General features: G+C 40.7%; 1 protein-coding gene across 3 annotated transcripts in view; it reads left to right on the top strand.

Moving 5' to 3' along the window:
- MLPH (melanophilin) overlaps positions 1-13,750 on the top strand; it is a 99,210-nt gene that overhangs the window by 65,149 nt on the left and 20,311 nt on the right. For 2 of the 3 annotated variants that reach the window (XM_020802349.3, XM_020802353.3), the window contains 2 exons: positions 7,459-7,542; positions 13,142-13,318. In XM_020802349.3, coding sequence (XP_020658008.3) covers positions 7,459-7,542; positions 13,142-13,318 — 261 coding nt within the window. The remainder of the gene's footprint in view (positions 1-7,458; positions 7,543-13,141; positions 13,319-13,750) is intronic. The other variant, XM_020802352.3, reaches the window with a different exon arrangement.

The following is a 13,750-nucleotide window of genomic DNA, read 5'->3' as shown; positions in this document are numbered from 1 at the left end:
CGTCTGATGACTGAAGAAACACAAAAGTGGCTTCCATGTGTGTACCCCAGCCAGTAGACTAGCTTTAGCTGCTGTTTGGATTCTTGCCTCTGAAATCATCACCAAAGCTAGCAGTTAGAAGCAGAAACATCTAAACTTCTACAGCAAGAAATTGTGACAGCACTTCATGATAGAATAAGACTTAAATCATGTAGATTTACTGTTTTTGCCATGTAAATTTTTTATTTATTTAACAAAAAGGACCAGCCAACTAAATGACCAATAGGAAGACATCCGTCATGGGGACTATGAAGCATGCAGCTTTTTACGTGAGAATTTATAGAAGCACTCTATTTGTGTTGGACATTTCAAAGAACAAAATGCTTTTGTCCTAATGCTTGTTGCCAGCTTTCAACATGTACTCATTAAAGCTTGTTACTGGAGTGTATGAGGGAAGAACTAACCCTGATTTAGCTGCAGAGATACAGATTTAATGAATCAGGCTGAGGAAAGATGGTAATCCAGTTATTCCTGCCATGGCTTTATCTTTGCAGTTTTATTGGCTCTTAGATGTGTGTAACTGTATTATTTCTGCCACATTCATAGTTCTGCTAAATCACGGGGGGCAGGATTCTGTACTTCTAATGTTCAGGTAGCCTACTTGACCTATGCAAGGTTTTCCAAAGGGAAACAGAGCCTGTGTTTTGGTCTATGCATGGTTTCAATAAGAGCTCAGAACAGAATTTCAGTCCAAAAGGAAATTCCACTGTGTTTGAAATTTTGTTTCTCCTCCAAGAAGAATGAAAATGTCAGAGCTTTATGATGGTTCAAAGTTCCAAAGTATTTTAGTGTATATATATAAAAAATCACTTCTGATTTTCTGATGTTACCTTATGTGTGTTATGATCTTACCAATGATAGGTAAGTTCTCATGGCAGGAGATCCTAACAGAAAAAGGAGTCCAAGATGGGTGGGAGTTTCTAAAGATACAAATACAAACAATACCAATATGAAAAAGGTGGGAGACAGCAAAAAAGCCAATGTGGCTTCACAAAAAGCTCAGAGAGGACCTGAAAACAAAAAAGGGCACTCATAGGAAGTAGAAGGAAGGATGGGTTACAAAGGAGCATAGACAAATAGCAAAAGACTTGCAAGGATGGCATTAAAAAGGCAAAAGCTGAGAATGAGCTGAGGTTAGCAAGAGAAGCCAAAAGCAATAAAAAAGCATTCTTCAGGCATGTGCATAGCAAAAAACAAGAGAAAAGAAACAGTGTCTCAGCTACTCAGTAGGAATGGGAAAATGATAACAGATGACCAAGAAAAGGCACAAGTGTCCAATTCCTACTTCAGCTTGGTCTTTTCCCCAAAGACAAGCTATGACCTTCCAGGCAAATGTGAAGTACAACGGCAGGAGATAGAATTGTACCTTAATATTGATAAACAAATGGTTAAGGGGTACCTTACTATTTTGACTTACTTCAAATCCCAAAGGCCAGATGAACTGCATCCAAGGATATTGAAGGAACTGGCTGAAGAGATCTCAGAATCACTGTCTATTGTATTCTTGAAATCATGAAGGGTGAGTGAAATGCCAGATGATTGGAGGAGGGCTAATGTTTCTATTTTCAGAAGGGGCAAAAAGGAAGACCTGATGAACTACTAACCAGTCTGCTTGAGAAAGTTCTGGAGCAACTTATAAAGCAGTCAGTCTGCAGGCACATTGAAAACAATGCAGTAATAACTAGAAGCCAACATGAGTTTGATAAGAACAAATCCTGTCAGGCTAATCTTATTTCATTTTCTCATCAGGGAACCTCCCGGGTAGATGATGGGAATGTTGTAGACATAATATATCTTGATTTCAGGGAAATCTTTGACTTTGTCCCATGATATTTTAATTAGCAAGCTAGGTGGAGCTGGATAGCACAAGTGTCATGTACTGTTGGTAACAGAATCATATTCAGAAACTGCTTATCAACAGTTCCTTCTCTAACTGAGAGGAGGTAATAAGTGGGGTACCACAAGACTCAGTCCTGGGCTCTATGCTCTTCAATATTTTTATTAATGATAGATAATGGAGTGCAGGGAATACTTATCAAATTTGCAGGTGACATAAAATTGGGTGGAATAGCTAATACCTAGGAAAACAGAATTAAAACTCAAAAGATCATGATAGGTTTAAACACTGGGCTGAAAACAACAAAACGCAATTCAACAGGATAAGTGCAAAGGTCTACACCTAGGAAAAAGAAACCAATGCACAGTTACAAGATTGGGGATATTTGACTCAGTAATACTACAAACAAGAAGGATCTTGGAATTGTTGAAGATAACTAGTTGAATATGAGCCAACAGTGCAATGTGTCTTCAAAACAGGCAAATGCTGTTTTAGGCTGCATTAGCCAAAGTATAGTCTCCAAATCCCATGAGGTACTGGTGTTCCTCTATTCAGCACTGGTTAGGCTTCATCTAGAGTACTATGTCCATTTCTGGACACTATGCTTTAAGAAGGATGCTGGCAAACTGGAGCAAATTTAGAGGCGGTAATGAGGATGATCAGGGGACTGGAAACCAAACACTGTGTGGAAAGACTGAAAGGACTGTGTATGTTTAGTCTTGAGAAAAGAAGACTGAAAGGAGATATTTGGAAGATAGTCATACAGAGGAGGGGCATGGTTTGCTCTCAATCACTCCAGAGTGCAGGACACTTAATACAGTGGTGCCCCGCATGATGACGACTCCACAGAACGATGAAATCGCATGGCAATGACTTTTTTGCGATTGCTATAGCAATCACAAAACGATGTTTCCTATGGAGGATTTTCGTTTGATATCGATTAGGTCCTTGCTTCGCGAACCATTTGTTCGCAAAACGATGATTTTTCCGGCTCCGCAAAATGGCTGCCCTGTGTTTTCCAGACCCATGCTTCACAGGACAGCCATTTTAACAGCTGATCGGCACTCAGAAAATGGCTTCCCCTATGGGCGATCTTCACTGGACGACAAGGTAATTTCCTCATTGGAATGCATTAAATGGGTTTCAATGCATTCCGATGGGGAATTGTTTTTCGCTGGACAATGTTTTCGCTTAACAGCAATTTCAGGGGAATGGATTATCGTCGTGGTGCGGGGCACCACTGTGGTTGGTTCAAGTTACAGAAAGCCAGATTTGCACTGAATATCAGTGAAAATGTCCTAACTATTAGATCAGCATGAGAATGGAAACAGTTACCTCGGGAGATGCTGAGTGCTCCAGTGCTGGAGGCATTCAAGAGAGAAGTGGACAACCATCTATCAAATCTGCTTTGATATGTATTCCTGCCTTGAGCAGGGGGTTGAACCTGAGGACCTTTTAGGCACCTTCCAACTTCACTTTTCTATGATTCTATGTGCTGTAAAGTTGGAACAGATTGATCCTTGTAACAATCTTAATAGGGCTTTCCAGATGAGCTATTTAAAGAATGGTTCCACTCTTTCCTCTGATGAGTTACCATTGCTGAGCAAGGATTCAAACCCAGAACTCCTGAGTCCTTTATCCATTATTCCATTCTGGATATCCAACATATTTCATAGGAGTTGCTTTTTTATAAAAGGTAATCTGCCAACCCATGGACTCCATTCAGTAACATAGTGATAATGGTAATGGTGCTTTAAATCTAACAAATTAATTATGCTGCAGTATTTGTCATTTTTATGGAAGAAGGATTCCTGGGGGATTTAGGGATACGTAGGAAAGATCAGGATTATTGTAATCTCATCTCCTGTTTTAAAATGCAGTTTTAGTCACAGTTACTTTTTATTAGATGTTTCCATCGTTAAACGGACTTCACTCTTTGCACATGTTATATCTTCTATATCTTCTTTCTGAAGAACTGTTCTCTTCTGTGTTTCTCTCTTCTACTGTGTCCTCCTCCTGGGTGCAGTGCAGGAAAAAGGTTTACCAGATCAAGCTGATCAACTCTGCTTGAGACACCTCGCTGGCCTCATTACGAAATCAATAGTTAGAATATATAGCTGGATAGAACCTTATTCTGGTACATTTGAAAGACAAGGTGAAAATGAGGGAGAAAAATGAACAATGTACAGGGAGCTGCCATTTGCCAAAATACAGCAAGTGACACATCATGTAAAATTTGATAGGAAATCAGTGAATGAATTACCACATGTTATATCTCTTCAAAAGAAAGAATAAATTGGAAAGATTGAGAAGATTGAATGTTTTATGACATCCTTTGTTTTATGGCATAACTGTTCTTAGTCCAATCCCATCTCTGACCGGGGTTCTTAAGAGAGAAGAAGGGGAAGAAATGTGTCTTGTAGGTCTTTGCATACAGAAGACCCCATGTCCCCCATGGATTGTGGCTAAAGATGTCTCCATAGAAAGGAATTATTCCAGCTTGGCTCAGACAAAAGAGGCTCAAAAGGGTTGCCTGGAGGTGTCCTATGGCATTGCTCCAGTTCTCAAAAGTAAAAAAAAGTCACATACTTGCAATCTAAAAAGAATTCTAAGAGGGAAACAATGACTCTTTTTATAAGTTTCTTGTTATTTCTTTGGAAGTGAGCTAACACTGAATTGGACAATACATAACAAAAAATTAAGAAGTGTTACAAGCAAAAACAACAGGAGACAAGGGGAGAAAGAAAGCATCAACTCTGCCAGAAACCTATGTGGATAATCAGTAACTCATTCCCAGCAGATGTTGTTTGCATTTTAAATCTGCCTTGCCAGAAAAACAGTGTCTCTTGTTATTTTAGTTTTTAATTTCTTTGGAAGTCAGATAGTCCTGAACTGGACAATAAATAAGAACAACAACAAAAACACACACACACACACACACACACAACACACACACACACACACACACACACACACACACACACACACACACACACACACACACACACACACACACACACCCCTCTTTGGAGTGATATCTGCAGTCACATATGTTAGGAAGTGAACTAAAATAGAGCACTACAATTTGCAAGACAAAAACAGTAGCCCTGGCTGGTGACTGAATTTAACATTGAAAAGGACTGGGCCAGTTCACAATTAGCTGTAACATCATGTGGTTACATAAAAATAGATCACATTTCATCACCAACATGAGATAAATTGCATTGAGCTGCCTTTTAAGGTAGTTGATGCCACTGTCCAGTAACTGTGCTGACAAATGTCATTCCTACATTTCAACAGAACAGAAGCAGTCAATGTTCAGTTTATAGCCATTAGTCATTGCCAATATCAACCTAAACAATCTCTGCATTGTTCTGCTATCAGTTTCATTTCCCACAACTTATATAAAAAGGCTGGGAAAGAATCTGGTATGAAACCTTAGAAACTACACACTTATAGAGATTAGATGGAAGAATTTTTTGACAATGGATTTTTCCATCAGTGTTGAACAAAGTGCAGTGTAAATGCTTAACACTGTTTATATTGAATGTAGCACCAACAGTTCTGATTTAATATGTTGTCTCTTGCTTCCATCCGGAGAAAGAGAGATCTGCGTTTAGATTTCACATACAGCTAACACTTCAGAAAGTATTGGAAAATGGTTAAATATGAACATTCAGCCTTCCCTCTTCACAAGCAGCTTTATTGTTCACCTTCTAATGTAACAATGTAATAGAGAAAGAATATTCTGGAAATTGAGTCGGCTCTCATATTCACTTTAGTGGCCCAAAATAAAGAACCAATCAGATTGGTCCAGAGCTGTCTCTGTATTGGAGGGACAATTCTGGCTTAGCCAGTCCTTAATTCCTGCTTCTATGTCCTACAGGTCTTTTTGCTTCACTTCTCTGCTACTTTTTATTTACATTTTTCTTCTCTCAACTATTTCTTGTTCCCCCCCCAAAAAAATAACATTCATCCTTTTCTCCTTTTACACCATTCTGTAAAAGCTTCTGTTGTACAATATATTGTTACTCTCGTTTGTTTAACACATATTTCCACCTTTATCTCTTTGTTAATTAACATTACATTACATGCTTAAAATACAAGCATCATTTTAAATTATAAAATAACAATTTCTGTTCTTATCTGTTCAGATTAAGTCAGTGTTCTATTATTTACTTTTTGTGAAAGCTGGCACAAACAGAAATAACTACTTCTGCCTTATATTGTCAGTAACCGTGTTCCCAAAAAAACCTGTACTTTGTAAACTGTTTTCCAGGCTGTACTGTTTCAATTGCACTTTTACTTTTAATGCAACTCCAATGCATCTTTAAATGAAAAGTTTTCATTTTCATTTTAGTGCAACACCTCTGCACCCTATAAACTCTTTTTTTAAAAAAACATAGAGTTTTGTGGGAGGTGTAGACTTCCTGCTTGTTACATACAGAGTTTTCCCAAAGAATTACAATACTCACAAAGACCCAGACTTCATAGGAAGCAATGGGGCACTTTCATTTATTGTATAGGAAGTAAGCCCAAGTTAGTCTGAGGAAATGTAGATATGTTTAAATAGGTAGGAACTCCCAGAATTCTGCCTTGAGAATTCTTGGAGAATTAGAGGAGTTGGAGTCAAGTATTCAATCCATTTCCAGATGTCCTTTTCTACAACATTAAAAACAAATATCCATATGTACCCAAAATGTTCCTTTTAAGTAACAGAAGGAAACCAAATTCTGAAAGATCTTGATAGGCTTTAGAGCTGGACTGAAAACAACAGAATGAAATTTAACAAGGATAAATGCAAAATTCTGATGTACTTTAGCTTGGATCCCTGCACTGAGCAGGGGCTTGGACTCGATGGCCTTACAAGCCACTTCCAACTTCACTTTTCTGTGATTCTGTGACATCCTCCCTACTCTGAATGGTCAAGCTACCATTCAAGGAGATGTCTACTCTTTTGTCTGTAATTGGTTCTCTCTGTTTTCTTTTGCTTCTTTTATCATTCTGTTATGCTGTGTTGAGCTACAGGCTTGGAGGCAAGGCTGGCTAACCCAGGGCTCACTTTCCAAAACTGAATGGTTAACTTTTCATTCCTGCTTGTCAAAGAGAAAAGGAGGCACATCCCAGTTTCCGGATATTCTCCTTCTATTACGTGAAATGAACATATCACTGTATCAACTTTTGTATTTTAGTATGTCATTCAGATCACATAATAAGAAACAAAATTGTTATAAGGTAAAATAAAATGGAAGAGAAATAGAAGAAGGATTTATTGGTTAAAGCATTTTGAAGTTTAGTTTTGAAGAAGCACAGCTTCATCGTTTAGAGTTGCTGCATCCAAAGTCACAATAGTTACGATTGCATCCAGCTTCTAGTAGAAGAAGAACGATAACAAGAAGTCTTATGATTTTGAGGTGATAAAATTAGCCAAGTGCCTGCTTTCAGTGCAGAAACTGGAACTGGGGATCTGCTGGCTTTCTGATATTAAAAGTGGTGGAAACTGTTCTGTATTTCATCCTTTAATTTCCAGAAAATTGTGGTGGTGGGCTCTGTCCTATACTATGTTCTTTCCTCTTTCTTAGATACTTGAACTGAACAAACGCATGTCAGCTATTGAACGCTTGCTGAACCGTCTTGAGGAAAAGATTCTGGTTCACCCAGAAGAGGTAAAATAAAGAATAAAGATTTTTTTTGACAGTCCAAATATTTTATACATTCAGTGGCAGATTGTGATGATGGGTCCAAGGGAGACAAAAGTGGAGGGTTCCAGGAAGACACCTAAGGAATGCTTCTGGGGGGAAGGGAATGCTCTGTCATTGGATGTACATCTGACGCCAGTGATGGCTTATACTGGGGTAGAAAGAAGGAGCTGGGAACATTGTAAGAGAAGACAGAGGAGATATCACTTTCATTCCCTCTACTATATTTCAGGCTAGAGCAGCAGCTCCCTCAGGGGTGGAGAAAAAAACAGCTCTGTGAGGTAGAATGGAAACAAATAATGCCTGCCATCTCCCTTCCCTCACCTGGAAACTAGATCTAGTTGAAACCTTTGTGTACTCCAGAGCAATCTTGTTCTTTTTTAAAATCAGTTAATGTAAGGCAGGGAGACACGTAGGACCTATGGAAGGAAGGACAAAAACCTTTCAGCTAACCGCATTTCTTCAACCAGAACCTGAAGTCCAGTGGACCCCTCAACTAGTGCAGACAACCAATACAACTGGGTAGGGCTGCCTCTAGCCAGCTCTTGCTGGAAATATGTCTGTAACACATGGCAGCCCAGCCATTTTGCTAAACTGTCCTGAGAAACATAGACACCTTCTCCAAGCAGGAAATGGAGCACTGTAGATTTAGAAAGCATTCCAAATCATGAATGTTTGGTTCCTACTGCTGGAAGACCTGGCCAATGTACCACACCCCACAGTCAGGATGGATTCTTGGGCCTGACTTTCTAGGACAGCACAGCATTCCCGAATGCCCAATAGAGATTCCATCACTGGTGAAAACAATTGATGGTTGACCCATAACCTCTGGGCCTGTGAGTCACCAGATCATCCCCAATCAAATGACACTGTGGAATCACCTCAGTTGTACCTAGCCACGATTTCCCACTTTGCCCTCATACTCACAGTGTCACAGTTGGCATGTCATGACCCCTGAGCAAACTGTTCAAAAAATCCAGTTACCTTATTATTAGAGATTGGGACGAAGCACCATGAACCACAAATTCCCCCCCCCCATGACCCAAGGAACAACGAATCGATTAGTCATTTGTTGGGTCTTTTTTTTTCTTTTTTCTTTTGCTAACCCCCCCCCCCCAGGGCTTAGCAAGAAGGGGGAAAGCAGGGATCAAAGCAATCCTGCAGCGGACGGGGGATCCCTTTGATCACTTCCCTCCTTAGTCATTCATTGGGTCTTTTTTTTTTTTTTTTGCTTTCCCTCAAGAGGAGGGAAAGCAGGAATCAAAGCAATCCTGCAGCACTTTGAACCTTGCTTTCCCCCTCTACTCACTAAGCCCCCCGGAGTTTAGCAAAAGGAGGGGGGAAGCAGGGATCAAAGCAATCCTGCAGTGAATGGGGGATCCCTTTGATCCCTTTCCTCCTCTTCGATGCCACGCAGGCATAGGAAAGAGAGGAAAGGGGAACCAAGCCATCCCCCAGCCCCAGGGGTGGAATTCCCTTTGGGCACACTTTAGCAAGCCACCCGAAGGGAAAATCCCTCTCTGCTTATGCCCCACGAGGGCATAAGCAGAGAGAGAACAAAGGGATGAATGTAAAAGGGTTATATTCTTTGCTTCATGTTCGTTGGGGTCTCTGGACTCCAAGAATATGAAGCAATGAATATCTGATGAATCAGGGATATTTAATGAATATTCTGATTCATTTTTATATTTGTTCCCATGTCTACTTACGATCCACTTATTGCCATGCACACTGCCGCCCAAAGATGGGAGCTCACTGGCTTTGGCTCAGGACCAGAATCTTTTTGTAGCCTTGCCTATGAAGTGCCAGGACTTCTGCAGCTTTTTCAGCAACAAGGAAATGGATCAGCTGCCCTCCCATTCATTGTATTTGTTGCCAGAGGCATCATTCCCTGTGGAGCAACTCTGTTCTATTATCAGAACTGCATCTGGCTGCATTCTGGGACTTTCTAGTCAAAAAGTGAAAGTGCAGGTTCATTAGTCCTTTCCTACCCCTAGTGGCCATCCCAATATTATTTGTGAAAAGAAACAAGGGGAAAAGAGGTGGTGTAATTGCCGAAGAGCCATTAACTTCACCACTGTTCAGAAGGAGTACATCTGGCCATCAATCTTGGAACATGTGGAATGCCTGCAGGAAGCCAAGATCTGCATCAAGTTGGACCTGTGAAATGTCTAACAAATTAGTACCAGTGAAATGCATAGGCAAGCCATTCATATTGTGCAATGGTCCAGTGGTCTTCAAACATTTCATGAACAATATGCTTCATAATCTGTTGGACCATTCTGTGATAATCTGCTATGATAACATCCTCATAAATTCCTGGTCCCCACAAGATTATTTTACAACACATCAACCATGTTACAATAACTGTGTGAGCACTGTGCCCACACAAAATTGGAGAAGGATGGTTTTGACCTCCCAGCTGTACTTCATATTGTGGTGGTAGGAATGCATTCAAGAAATAAAGGAGAGTGGATGGCAACATGGTGTGTGGTCTTTTCCATGGAGCCCTACTGTTGTTGGCAGGGGTCTGTCCTCACCTTCCTCATCTCACTTGCCTCCCTTCCGCCTCCCCAGAACCTGACCTTTTCTATCTGCTGGTGGAGTTGACCTAGTCTTTTTGCCTTGGAGGCTCCTAGTTGCAACTCTGACATCTTTCCTCCCCTATAGCAGAGGTCCTGGGCGGGGGTAGACTGGGGCAAAGAGACCAGTCTCAGGCAGAAACGAGCAAGTCGGTCGGGTGGGGACTTCTATGGTGCATGCTAACATTTAACTAAATACTGCATTAAAAATTAGCAATTGTTTGGTTTTTCAAGCCCTTATATAGTTTCATTAGTTTTTTCCCTTCTTGGGGGGGGTGTCACATACTTCTTGCCACCGAGTTTGTGGTCACCAACTGGACTCTATCTGGCACTGCAACCATTCAAAAAGAGTTCCAAGTGTTTCACCAAGATTTGGCATTCCAAATGCCTGGTCCTCCTAGGAGACACCAACAACACCCAGACATGCAGACATTGGAGAGTATTCACTCCTCAAAGCTGTGAAGTCAGATTAAGAAAGATCCTCTAGCATTAGGCAATTCAAGATTCAGACACCCTTATTCAAAACCCCCTTCTCTAAATACTACGTATTAGGAAAAAAGACATCGGCAGAACCTACAACAGCATTGTTAGTATTGAACCAGCTGATTATAATTGCCTCAGTGTTGGTATTTTCAACACCTTTTTGACTCCTTCCCCTTCTATATTCAAACTGATGGCTAAATGGAAAGTGATGGTTGTGACACCTGAATGCAAGTACAAAAAGAGGGGGCAGAAGGATAAGAAACAGAAGGACCTTCTACCCGTACTGGATTGATTGCCTTCATACTTTCAGCACGGCTGCCACCATCTTTGATATTGAGGGATCCCAAACCCATTCCCCCCCATCTCTATCAATAGTTCCAGTTCCAGAGGTACTCCTCCCCTCCTCAGATACTGATAATCAGGATAACCAACAGATACAGTCTTTAATGGTGGAAATATAACACCCAGTGGCAGTATCCCAGTCTGAATGGGAAATCATTGATACTGCTTCTCTGGTTCAACATAGTGAGCTTCAACACTTGAAACTGAGTGACACCCAGGACTGATCTTTGCCTGAGTAGAGATGGCACAGATCCTGCTAGCTTGGCAGGAAGTACCCATGCCACAATAAAGTCAGGAACCCATTGGCTTTATTCTGGCATGGGCCCTTTCTGCAGAGCTAGCAGGAAGAACCAAAGGGAGGTTCTTCTTCAAGACATAAGCAGCTTCTCATTGACCAATGTCAAGAGTTAGCAATCTTTGGGTCCCAATCATCTTAACATGTAGGAATGTGGAGGTTTAAACCTCTTCTTTGTGCCTCCTCAGTTTGGGTGATAGAACTGTCAGTAGAGAATGGGGTTCAGGAAATGACATGGAAATTTTGTCCAGAATACTGCCAGTAATTGAAGTGATCCAATTGCAGGTTGAAAGTTAACTACCCTTTCTATACTTTTCATTTTTGTTCTCCTTTCTGTTCATTGATGCTATTTATTGGCAGCCCATGTAAGATGTAAATGGACCTCAAACATTTATTGACAACACAATGATTGAATGGTGTCATTCCCTTCCAGGTAAAATTTTGCCCTCCACAGGGGTGATTCCCATTGGTTTTACTCCTTCATATTCTAGCCACTCTTTCCTTCTAGCCAAATTATGTTGGAAGAACATCAGCTATAGCAGAGTTTATCTATTTCAATAGCTCTCCTCATGATTTAGAATACAGATTGTGCAAGATTCTAGATCAATGTGGATGCTGGCACGAATAGGGACATCAGTTCCCCGACATGGTTGTGGGAAAAGTGAATGTGGCGACGGTAGAGTAGATGGGTCAACACTTCCCTTCATGTAGTTCTAATCATGTGGTGAATAACTTCTGAATCAAACTGTGGTCTTCTGAAAATACTTAAGTGCTGTTATTATTGTGATGTGCCATCAAATCCCATCCAACTAATAGTGACCATAATAAGGGGTTTAAGGTATGTGAGCTATTTAAGGAGTGGTTTTACCATTGCCATCCCACCCATTAAGTTTCCATGGCTGCACAGTTTTTCCAACTGCTAGGAAGAAGCCTTATATTCACTCGTTGTAGCTAGCCTAATATAGCCACAAGACTTTTGGCTGGAACTGTAAAGAGACACTCCTTGTCTTCACAAATTCCAGTAGAGATATTCGGTGCCATCTGAATTCAACTATTAATTATATTCTATCTAATGGGATGGAAAAGCAGTACAAAATGTTGTTAACGATTAAATAAAATAGTACTCATGGTAGGTAGGTGGGGCTCGTCAGCCATGGAAGGCAGCCCATCTAGGAGAAGGAAAACTCCAATTTCAAACCTCCACTGCCTTGTGGCTATATCCACTCATGGAAAAGGCTTCAGGAGTTAACCTTGAGGCATAATCCGGAGCTGGAGTCCCGAAGGCAGCTTGTGTCGTCCTGCCAACTCCTGCGACATTGCTGGAACCAGTTGTATTGGCTCTTGCCTTTCCATTGGACCATTTCAGCAATGTGGAGAGGGGGGATCTGCTGCTTGGGTAACAGCCTATCCTCCATATTACCTTACCCGGGCTTCATGCTCTGGAGAGGACACTCCTCGATTCAGAGCATGTTACCATAGTCTCTCGAGACTGAAGGATGCCTATGCTACTCATGGTGGTAAAAGTGGTGGAGGCGGGTGGTTCATTTTGTTTAACCTAGTAAGTCCCTGAATAGACGCATGCCATTTGAGCCAGGTAAAAGAGAAATACATGCAGAATTAATTTTATTTTCCCTGGTCTCCGCTGGAACGGCTCCTCAGTGTTCAGTGTCAATAGAAAGAAACACGATAAAATCCAGGCAGTGAGGGATAACCACTAAAATGAATTTGTTAGTTCATTGTTCCAGCTGAGGTCTAATTAGTCCAACGTTTAAAAGGTAAATAGGAATGTGCCCACTGAAGTATTGAAACAGTTGGATGAAACATACTATGTAATACATCTGAGTGTTGCTTGCTATTCTGCTAGTCTCAGGCTGATCCCAGCACAGAAGAGAAGGAACTAAAGAGAAAACTAGAGGAGCTGGCTAATAACATAAGTGACAAAGCACTTTCTTCAGAAGAAGATGGAGAGGGGGAAAAGAAGAAAGAGTCAAAACCAGAAATGAGTTCATCCAGTGATGATCTTCCTACGGCTACCAAAAAGGTATTGCATTTTCCGTTTGACTTGCCTCCGCTTGCACTTATTAAATTTTACAGAACTTATGTTCATGCATCTGAAGTTATATGCAGTGTGACTAAACTAATTTATTAATGCAAGCAAGCTTTGGGGTACATTTACATAACCTAACCATGCCTCTTGTAGGTGCTGCTATCTGACTGCTAAATGGCTCTGTCTGTCTACCTATCTGTCCGTCCGTCTGTTTATCTATCTATCTTCCCACATAGTACTGTTATTTGTATCCTGCTTTTCAAGATAAAAATACTTCAGGGTGGATTACAGATGAGCTAAAGATATGTAAATAAAGACCTTTGTAAACAATATAAAGAAGAAGAACACATAAAGCCACCTTGGGTCCTTTTGGGGAGAAAAGCAGCATATAAATAACGAAATAACTAAATAATGAAATAACTAACA

This window comes from Pogona vitticeps, chromosome 1, assembly GCF_051106095.1.
Source record: "Pogona vitticeps strain Pit_001003342236 chromosome 1, PviZW2.1, whole genome shotgun sequence".
Classification (NCBI taxonomy): domain Eukaryota; kingdom Metazoa; phylum Chordata; class Lepidosauria; order Squamata; family Agamidae; genus Pogona; species Pogona vitticeps.
Note: the sequence above shows the minus strand (reverse complement) of the source record. Positions and strands in the feature narration are given on the sequence as shown.